The following is a 10,805-nucleotide window of genomic DNA, read 5'->3' on the forward strand; positions in this document are numbered from 1 at the left end:
GCCGCAAGTGTCACCAAACTGGATGACTGTATGACCCAGCTCTGCACACTTGGATAGTTGCCTGATGTAAGTGAGCGGAGTCAACATTCCTGCACACCGTGTTACAGCTATTTACAACGGTCAGTCAGAGGACCAGCTTAAATGTTCATCACCGGAGGAGTGGATAAAGAAAATGTGGTATATTTGTACAATGGAGTGTCTAATTCAGGGACATGGATGGAACCAAAATCATCATGCTAAGAAAATAAGTCAGACTCACAAATCCCAGTACATATACTTTCTCCCATGTGAGCTCAGGTAGAGGAAGGACATGAAAGAAAAAGATGACCAGGGATATAAAAGGGGGAAATGGAGAGGGGAAAGGAGATGAGAGCGGGTGAAAATGTTATACATTACATGTGTGCATGAGAATGTCAGAACAAAACCCACTACTCTGTACAAATAGCAATACACACCATCCTTAGCACACAGTCAGCAACACACACCATCCCTAGCACACAGTCAGCAACACACACCATCCCTAGCACAGTCAGCAACACACACCATCCCTAGCACACAGTCAGCAACACACACCATCCCTAGCACACAGTCAGCAACACACACCATCCCTAGCACACAGTCAGCAATACACACCATCCCTAGCACACAGTCACTGTGATCTGAGGTTCCCTGGAAAAGGCATATTCCTGCCACAGCCATCTGACCAGCCCCAGAGAACCCCAGCACTCAGCTCGTCTCCAGAGCCGGCTCAGCCCCAGGGCACTTACAAGCCAGTCACTTCTGTTGACCTGTGTCTGCCCACTGCTGCAGGAGCATTACTGGGATGTATAGCCAGCTTTCTCCACTGTCACAAATACCCCAATCAGCTTAGAAGGAGAAAGGTTTCTTGTGGTGTGCCATTTCAGAACTCCCGGCTGGGGTTAGGTGTCCTCATTGCTTCCAGGCTTCTAGTTGAGGGTGGAAGACAGCAACACTTAGTGTAGCAAATCATTCACCTGTTGACTGGGTGCGACGGACCAGCTTGGCCGGAGCACTGGGACCGACGGGACAGGGATCTCGGGATAGGTGGGCAAAGGAGTCGGCAAGTGACAAACAGACACAGACTCAAAAGAGTTGCATCTGAGTGTATCTTTATTGAGGAGAATTAACATTTTTATACAGTGTATGATTGTGACATAGATTATTTAAGCACGTAATCAAATTTTTTTAAAAGCAAAGCATTGATGAATTACATGAAAATTGATGACTATCCCACCAACTGTTTAAGCTAAGTGTTGCGAAAAAAGTCTAGCATATTGTCTAATAGAATGCATCATCTATTCAGCCTTTTTATGTTTAATAATTAACAAACCTAAAACAGGGCTGTACTTATATTGTACTCTTTTTAATTTTATTTTTATCCAACTATTTTCATCTTTATAAGCTCCTGTATAAGGAAATGGTTCTTGGTTGGTTCAGGAAATATGTTACTAACTTTATATTTTGTGTGAAAACACCATCTATTCCCTATAACGTAAGTTATAGGGAATCATAACTGTTGGGAGAATCTTTCTTTTTCTTTTATAATCAGAGGTCCCTTCTTTTTTAGAACTCTCTGAACTACCGGGATAACTCTTTCTAACTTAGTTTAATTCATTGATTTTCTGTTGGACATATCTGGAAATTTTAAGTCTCTATATTTACTATGTGTGAGCTGCAAAACCGCTTGTGAAGTTGTAGGAGTTTCTGGAGGCAACGTCACATCAGATGATAGATTGATTGGGGCATTGCCCACATTTAATCTTTGGCCTTAGTCTTTATTAGTTAGAGAAGCCGTCTCTATTGGACTGGAAAAATACAACATGCTCTGTTTGTGGATCAATAGAAAAATAGCTAAAATGAGAATAAAGGCAACGAATGTACAGCCAAGAAGAATATAATAAGAATAAAGGTAGAGGCTATAAAGGTGCAGCCAAGTGTATGGGAAGCCTTGAGCCAACACCCCCTTCCTGGGGGCATGCTTCCTTGAAGCTCTTTGTCCAACGCGATCTCTCACGCAGACTCCGCAGAAGGTGGCGTGGCACCCACTGGTCACAGAAAGATGTCCACTCAGCTGGAGATACCAGGAACCACTGGAAGTGCAGAAACTTAAGCGTTTGACCTTGTTTCTCTGGCCAGAGACTATTCATTGAACTTGCAGTCCCTTATTCTGTTGTCGAGGTCAAATCAGAAGCCATCTATCCACCGCAGGCAGCTTTATGGAAGTGCTCCGCCCACCTGCGCTGGCCTCTCTTTGCTGAACCCAGCTAAGGACTCCTTGCAGACACATCTTCATGGCTGCTTTGCCTGATGTGATCTCTGCTCCTTTCCAAACGCTTGCTTCGGCAGCTTCCCCTCCATTGTGCCTCTCGGACTGGGTTCCCATGGTGGTTGGATACTGAGCTGCTTGTTAGAGGAGGAAACAAGAGTTGTTGTGTACAATGGCAGGCCTGAACTGGCCTGGAGGCAGGACAAATGCTCTCCCAGGTGGGACTTGTCAGGGCACAGGGCAGGCATCCTGCCACTGGGCCCTGGGTCACTGTGGTGAGCAGCAGTCACACTGGAACTTCTCTTTCTCAGAGAATAATGGGTTAAGTCTGACCAGATTGTCTTTTTTAGGGAATCCAGTTCTCCACCAACTCCTGGGGGATGCCTGGGGCTTGAGTCTATGCCAGGCTCCACTCCTGTCCAGAACCTTTCATTCCAGAAGTTTTAACCAAGTGTATGTGGCATGGCAACTGGGGTATTAGCATTTTTTATGAAGGCAGCACATCCAATGGACCCTGTTTCTTAGAAATCCATTCTGCTAATCTTGTCCATTTACATTTAGTGTAATTAACAAAGGCACAGTTTATGTTGGCCCTTTTTCTATTGTTTTTCTATGCCTTACATCTTTTGCTTCATCCGTTTCTTCATTTCTGACTTCTTACAGGTTACTAGATACTTTCTAGTGTACCCTTTGGCTGTCCTTTCTTTATTATGCTTTTAGAATAAAGTTCTTAGTGATTGCCTAGATGACTGAAGTTTTCTAAGACTATGTCAGATGTGTGGATTCCTGGTAGTTTCTCTTATTTTAAGGCTTTCTATCCATACTCCTGCTTGCTTCTTTGCTGTGCAGAAACTTTTTGGTCTATGTAAATTCCATAGTCACTGACTTCAGCTGTGGGATTATCTCAAATGCCAACTTACCAATGAAAGCTATGAGACTCACCGAGAAATCAGTCAGTATGTCACACAGATAAATACAGCAGTCACTTAAAACTGCCTTTAATGGGGCCCAGACAAGCACCTGAATCTGCTATTACAAGCAAGCACAGTCTTTAAAACGAAGGTAAACAATGCTTAGGAGATTCAAAGAAGGTGTGAAAATGAGGTCACCACATAGAAACTCATTGGCGGCTCTGTACTGCAGAAGAAAGGCTCACAGACTTGGTGAGAAGTCATGAGAGGCTATAGTAGGGGGAAGACAAGAGAATGACAGAAGATGACCAGAGCTTCAGAGACCTGTGAGACACCCCACACTTGACAACACCCTACACATAAGGAGAGCCTTGCAGGAAAGAACACAATACATGCCCAGTTGGAAGAAAATACCTGATCTACACATCTGGGAAGTTTAGAGAGTTCCAAGTGCAGACAATCCAGAGAGATGGACACCTGAACTCACCACTGTTCCATGTCCACAATCCCAGGACAACAGAAGGGAGCAGATGAGGACAGCCGGTCACCTCCGGTCCTTGTGCAGACAGCGACCAGCCCCGCCCCTGCCACCCAGGCCAGAGAGAACAGACAACACATTCCAACGGTGGAGAGAAAAAGGCCGTGTGGTCAAGAAACCAATGCACAGAAAATCTGTCCTCTGAAGATGAAAACCAAACGGAGGCACCCCAGGAATTCTGACAGAAGGAAGTGTGTCACTAGCCTGTGCGGGAAATGCTAAGATGAGTCTCTTCGACAGCACGAGGAGGAGGGAGGAGTAAAGGCCACACTGAGTAACAAAGAGACAGAATGCGTGGAGAGACGCAGAGCTAAACGTGGCGACGTGAACGCATTCGTGGTAACGCTTCCGCTCCAAAGTGAAAAGGCACAGCATACACACACATTATAAAACATAAACTTTCTATGAATGCACAGAGAGGGATGAGGGAAGAGATTTGTGTTGGAATAAGGTTTCCATATACCAATACATTGTTTTTTAACCCAAACTGCATTGTTTCCTTTTAAAATGCTAACTTTAATCACCAGGGTAACCACGAAGAAAAGTAAAAGAAACAAAGGGGACACGCGGGGTACAGTGGAATGTCTCTATTCACATACAAGAGGTCAGCGAGGGAAAATGGATGGATAAAAGGACATAAAAGCCAGTGAAACGGCCTGAGATAGATTGCATCACACTGTGAGTTACACTACAGGCAAATGGGTGGCACACACCAGTTGAGCACGGTTAGGAAACGGCTCGGTCCTTCGTGTGTCCGTGTGGAGAAGGTGCCTGACACACATGGACTTGTGGCGCCCAAAACTAAATAAGCTGGTTGTCTTCACCCCATACCTAGCTTCAGGTCCTTTGGTACAGCCTCGGGACCCAGACTAATACTGAGGTAGAATGAGTAAACCATACTGTCTTCCAACTTGTCCTAGAACCTGAACCAAAATGCAGAGTAAACGCTCTTTTGAATCCCACAGGAAACTCTATCCAGGAGTCATGGTAGGCTAAACTGCAGAACAAGCACTAATAAATTTCCAAGGGCTTCAGTCATTCTGGCTACTGTAGAAATAAATTGGAAATCAGCAACAGATAAAAATGTAGGAAATCGGGGCTGGGAAGGTGGCTCAGTGGTAGAGCACTTGCCTTGCATGCATGAGGCCCTGGGTTCAATTCCTCAGCACCACATAAGCAAAAAGAAAAAAGCCGGTAGTGGTGTTGTGGCTCAAGTAGTAGAGCGCTAGCCTTGAGCTGAAGAGCTGAGGGACAGAGTTCAGGCCCCACGACCGGACCCCCCCCCCAAAAAAATGTAGGAAATCCACATTGCAGCTTCATTATAAATAACTTAGTTGCCAAGAAAGGAAATTACAAGGGATATAAGAAGTGATTTGATTCAATGAAATTAAATCAACATGTTAAGGGATGCAGTTAAAGCAGTGTTTTAGTGTGATAACCTTAACTTTTAAAAAAGAAGATGTTGCTGGGTACTAGTGGCTCACGCCTGTAATCTGAGCTACTCAGGAAGCTGAGATTGAGGGTCATGGTTCAAATATAGCTCAGGCAGGAAAGTCCATGAAACTCTTATTTCCAATTAACAACCAAAAAAACTGGAAGTGGAGCTATGGTTCAAGTGGTAGAGAGATCAGCTTGAACAAGAAAGTTCAAGGTCTGCCCTCAGGCCCCGAGTTCAAGTCCCAAGATTGGTGTGTGTGTGTGCGCGCATGCGTGCGCACATGTATGCGCACACACACACGCACACACACACAAATGGGAAAAACTAATTTTACACTTTTACTGTAAAATCTGAGGGCAAAGGGAAACACAAAGTAAATGTAAAATAAACAGAAGGAAATAATGGAGAAGAGAGTAGGAACTCTCTAAAACCCACTAAACAAAGCTGGTTCTTCTGGAGTGCCAACAAAATTGAAAGTCTTTCACAAGCCTAATGAAAAGGGTGGGGTAGGGTGGAAATCACTCACAACCAAGGATGGAAATAGTATATATCAGAAATTAACAGATCTATAAATAAATACTTCTTCCTTTGTCCATTTGTTGGTTCAGTTATGCCCAAGCCTCGGTCTGATCTGAGTTGCTCTATGTTGGGAAGTGGCAAGGCAGAGTGGTTCTGTCTCTTGCTTACACTGGTAAACAGCCACTGTCTGGCAGCACCAGGAGGCACAAGCAGATAGCTGGTAATCAGTGTGGATCAAGACTGATTCCCTGTTATACCAAGTCCCATCAGAAACCCAGACACAGGACTTGCCCATGCAGCAGGTGCAGCGAGGGGGACGACCGTGGGAGACTGGAGCATGCAGCTCCAGGACTGTCACTCCTCACGCATGCCTCACTGCCCTTCCCGTCTGGGCACAGCGCTTCTCCGCGGGAGGAGCATCTTTCTGGGAGCCGTCTGCAGGTGGCCTCTTCACCCGAGATCCTGCTGTTGGGCTTCTCTGCGGGAACACAGCGGCATCCTGCCCAGAAGCTCCACCTTCTCTGCTCTCTTCTGAGTGATAGCACCTATGTGCTCTGGCCTGAGCAGTGGACCTCCTGGGCCTGCCTCCCTGGGCCAGACCTGGTCATTGGATCTGGAAGATTCTGTGAACTCTGAGAGCCACAGCCCTCTCTGCCCTGGAGACAGAAGATTGGGTCGGTACGGGGCTGTGCAGCCAGAGACTGAATGGACAGTATGAGAGGCTCCAGCCATAGGCCTGAGCATGGGGCAGGGGTTCAGGGGGTTGGGCAGCAGAGAGGTGCAGCAGGCTGCTTCCTGCCACCGGTGCCACCTGCCCCTCAACCAGACACCAGCCGGCACAGGAGACCTGAGATAATTGGTAGTTTGGGACAGTTCGGCTCACAGCAGGTAATTGGACCCTGGAGTCTGTTGTCCAGGCTTGGGGAGAGGAACACCAAGGGCCCTTCTTCCCCAATGCCTTCTTTAAACCAGTTGTCACTCTGGTCGGGGCCCGCAGTTCTCAGGAGTGGCCAGGCTGTGTCTGAGGCCGGCCAGGGGCACCAGACGGTTGCACCAGGGTGAGGACGGTGCCAGGGCGAGGAGGGCCACTGAGCCAGGCCCTCCCCCCGCTCTCCAAGGTAGGCGTCCACGGTGACCCTCCCCTTCCTTGCGATTGGGAGCTTGAGGACCCATGAAGCCCAGAGAGCAGTGTCCTGTAAACACTGTTCCAGATTTGGGCTGAGGGAGAGGGCCAGCTGGGAGCCAGACATACCAGCCCTGGCCTGTCCTGACCCATCCTGCCCCACCCTGCCCCGTCCTGCCCCATCCTGACCTGTCCTGACCCATTCTGACCCATCCTGACCCATCCTGGCCCATCCAGATCCGTCCTTACCCATCCTGGCCTGGCCTGTCCTGACCCGTCCTGGCCCATCCTGACCCATCCTGGCCTATCCTGGCCTGCCCTGTCCTGTCCTGACCTGTCCTGGCCCGTCCTGACCCCTCCTGACCCATCCTAGCCCTTCCTGGCCTGTCCTGCTCTGTCCAGGTTGGGCTCCTGGCAGTGCCAGGATGCACCGGACCAGACAGAGCTCCGGCCAGCCCAGCTGGTCTGCAACCCCAGGTCCCCTCCCTTCTGCAAGCCACTCTGGGGGAACCCTGGCCCCCCAGCTCTGGCTCCCGGGCCCCCAGCTCAGCGTGGCTGCAGTCTGCTCCTGGGAACGGACCTTCCCCTACACAAGGAGCAGCCGCGCAGAGTCCCATTTGCTCTTGGTAAAACTTGGAATTCCTGCTTGCCGCACCTCCCACTGCCACTGGGAATGCTGCAGAACTGAGGTCTGAGAAACCTCCGATACGATCCCGTTATCCATTCCACGTGTCACAGAGGGGAGATTATGTCAGCGTTCCAAATTCCATCCACGTTTTCGTGTCTCCCAAGAGTACTGTGTACCTGCTGGCTCCCTGCGGTTGAATTCTGATGGCTGCAGGCCGCCAAGCTGCCCTTACTGGGGCCAGCAGTGCCCAAGTGCAGCGGCCCCTCCCCAGCCCCGTGCCCCTCCCCAGCCCCGTGCCCCTCCCCAGCCCCGTGCCCCTCCCCAGCCCCGTGCCCCTCCCCAGCCCCGTGCCCCTCCCCAGCCCCGTGCCCCTCCCCCCATGCATCAACACAGTCCTGGCCCCCTCTGCAGCGGGACTGCAGGAGTGACCCACCTTTCATGTTCATTGTATTTTCTCCAGTCCTGCTTCTCTTCTCTGTCCTGCATTGTCTTGGTCATCTGCATCTGCTTCTGCTTCTAGATGATTACAAGAATGGCTTGCGTTCGGCAGAGCTAAATTTCGAGGTGGGTTTGGAGACGGCAGCCGTCTACAGTGTTCTTCAGTGTCACTCAAGAGGGTTCCAGATAGTAGCCAGGGAACGTGGGGACATACGCTGTGAACATCCATTCTGAGTGCCCTCAATTATGACAGTTTTCTGCACTTACTATGTTAGAAATATTCCGTTTGTACTTGGGAGATATGTTGAGTGTTGTGCTACGAAAGATGATTTCTCCAAGTTTTCTGTGGTCACTGTAACCGTTTGTGCATTTGTGTTATTTCCATGGCCTCTGTAACCATGTGCATTGTGTTCTTTCTGTGGCCACTGTAACCATGTGCAGCGTGTTGTTTCCATGGCCACTGTAATTGTTTGTGCATTGTGTTCTTTCTGTGGTCATTGTAACTGTGCATTGTGTTCTTTCTGTGGCCACTGTACCCGTGTGCATTGTGTTATTTCCATGGCCGCTGTCATTGTGTGCATTGTGTTAGGGCACAGAGCCAGTGACTCTGGGGTCAGCATGGACGCCCACCCACCCTGAATTTCATTCTCAGGATCTCTGCCTGCATTTCTGAATATGAGCTCTGAGGCCCAGGTTTTCTGGCCTGCTAGAGAATTGCTGAAAAGCACCAACAGTGTGATCCTCCGTCTGAATGATTCTGCATCTCCAGGCAGTGCTTGGCTGCTGAAGTCACACACAAAGTGCTCACCGGCCTCCACATTGGAGGACCTGGGCTTGTGTCCAGTGACAGCCACGGTCTCAGGTGAGTCTCAGCCTTTGTCTTAGCCTATGAAAATGGTGGTGACCACATTTCCCTGGGCTGCAGGAAGGTGAGCACTTCTGTTCAGTTATTGGGACCTGGTGAGAACCAGGTCCCCTTGGGTCTTGCTCTGGAGATCTCCCTGAGGGGCAGGTGCTGGACGGCTCATGAAAGGGACTCCCATCTTCAGCCCTTCCCCACCCCATTGCCCTTGCCCTGGGTGGGGAGGATGGATCCTCATCCAGCTACAGACCCTGGAGAAGGTTCTAGATCTCCATGCGGCTGCCCCTGAAAACTGTTAGCAACAGGCTTCTGGCATCTAGAATTGTTCACTGATTTCCCCTCTGACCCGGAAAGACAGAGGCATGGCTCTGCTGCTTCTAAACACTCAGCCCTGGGAAAGGCTGCCGTGGAGCCAGGCTGGGCGGACCCAGTCCACCCTCCTGGGTGCCTCCCATCTAAACCACACCGAAGCCAAGCAAATGTCTACCATCTACCAAGGTAGAAAGAATGGTCAGACAAAAGGAAAACACCCCGGGCACCCTGAGCTAGGAGGAGCAGGGCACGAAGAACCAGAGCATCCTGGAGGTGCCAGTGGATGTGAGCCACACAGCTCTGCTCACTGAGGCATACCTGGGGTGGGCAGTGGATCTGGAGGAAGTCTGTTCCTCTCGTCTTGGAGAGAGCCAGATGTGGCATCTGTGAGCCAAGCTAACTCCACCTTCTCCCCTCAGATGCCTTCTGGCCTTTCCACTTTCTTGTTGGTCTTTTGCAGGCACAGAAGGATGAGGGGGGAGAACATCACCAGGGTCAGCACCTTCATCCTGCTGGGCTTCCCCACGGCCCCCAGGCTGCAGCTCCTGCTCTTCCTCCTGTTCCTGCTCATCTACCTCTGTGTGCTGGTGGAGAACCTGGCCATCATCCTCACCGTCTGGAGCAGCGCCTCCCTCCACAGACCCATGTACTACTTCCTGGGCATCATGTCCACCATGGAGATCTGGTACGTGTGTGACATCATCCCCAAGATGCTGGACGGCTTCCTCCTGCAGCGCAAACACATTTCTTTTGTCGGGTGCATGACCCAGCTCTACTTCTTCAGCTCCCTGGTGTGCACCGAGTGCGTGCTCCTGGCCTCCATGGCCTATGACCGCTACGTGGCCATCTGCCACCCCCTGCGCTACCAGGTCATCATGACCACGGGGCTCTGTGTCCAGCTGGTGGTCCTGTCCTTTGCCAGCGGCTTCACCATCTCTGTGATCAAGGTCTACTTCATCTCCAGTGCCACATTCTGTGGCTCCAACGTCCTGAACCACTTCTTCTGTGACATTTCACCCATCCTCAAGCTGGCCTGCACAGACTTCTCCACGGCTGAGCTGGTGGACTTCATCCTGGCCTTCATGATCCTGGTGTTCCCTCTCGTGGCCACCATCCTGTCCTATGGACACATCACCCTGGCCGTTCTGCGCATCCCCTCGGCCACGGGCCACTGGAGAGCCTTCTCCACCTGTGCCTCCCACCTCACCGTCGTCACCATCTTCTACACCACCCTGTTTTTCATGTATGTGCGTCCCCAGGCCATTGATTCACGCAGCTCCAACAAACTCATCTCTGTCTTATACACCGTCCTCACGCCCATCTTGAACCCCCTGATCTACTGCCTGAGGAACACAGAGTTCAAGGAAGCCTTGAGGAAGGCTCTGGGCTTGAGTCACGCTCCTCCGCCATAGGGAACGCGCCTCTGCTTCCTGTAACTTCACTGAGAAGCACCGGGATTTCACCTGCAACTTCACTCATGAGGAGCTGGGCGGGGAATTCCTTGCATTGCTGTAGTGTGCTGCATTCCATTAAAATTTACTCTCTCATCTCTCTTCTCCCTTCAGTCCTGGAGAGTGGTATCAGAGGTGTTGTTGGTCTGATCATCCCATGGTTTCATTGTTTTCATCTGAGCAAAGCAGGGCTTCTCGAAGTGTAATACATTTTCCTCACCTTTAAAATTACCAAGCACATTTGAGGAGCGTGGAATGTGCTGGCCATGAGAGGTTTACCATTCTCAGTGAGCTTCCC

At 50.2% G+C, this 10,805-nt stretch overlaps 1 protein-coding gene across 1 annotated transcript; it reads left to right on the forward strand.

Moving 5' to 3' along the window:
• Window positions 1-8,418: 8,418 nt before the first annotated feature.
• LOC138816630 (olfactory receptor 6B3-like) lies at window positions 8,419-10,603 on the forward strand. Its single transcript, XM_070006581.1, has 2 exons — window positions 8,419-8,744; window positions 9,517-10,603. Exon 2 carries the CDS (start codon window positions 9,527-9,529, stop codon window positions 10,466-10,468), a length of 942 nt encoding a protein of 313 aa, XP_069862682.1. The 5' UTR covers window positions 8,419-8,744; window positions 9,517-9,526; the 3' UTR covers window positions 10,469-10,603.
• Window positions 10,604-10,805: the final 202 nt, after the last annotated feature.

Source organism: Dipodomys merriami, unplaced genomic scaffold (genome assembly GCF_024711535.1).
Source record: "Dipodomys merriami isolate MVZ:Mamm:240054 unplaced genomic scaffold, mDipMer1.0.p SCAF_1, whole genome shotgun sequence".
In the NCBI taxonomy this organism is placed as follows: Eukaryota; Metazoa; Chordata; class Mammalia; order Rodentia; family Heteromyidae; genus Dipodomys; species Dipodomys merriami.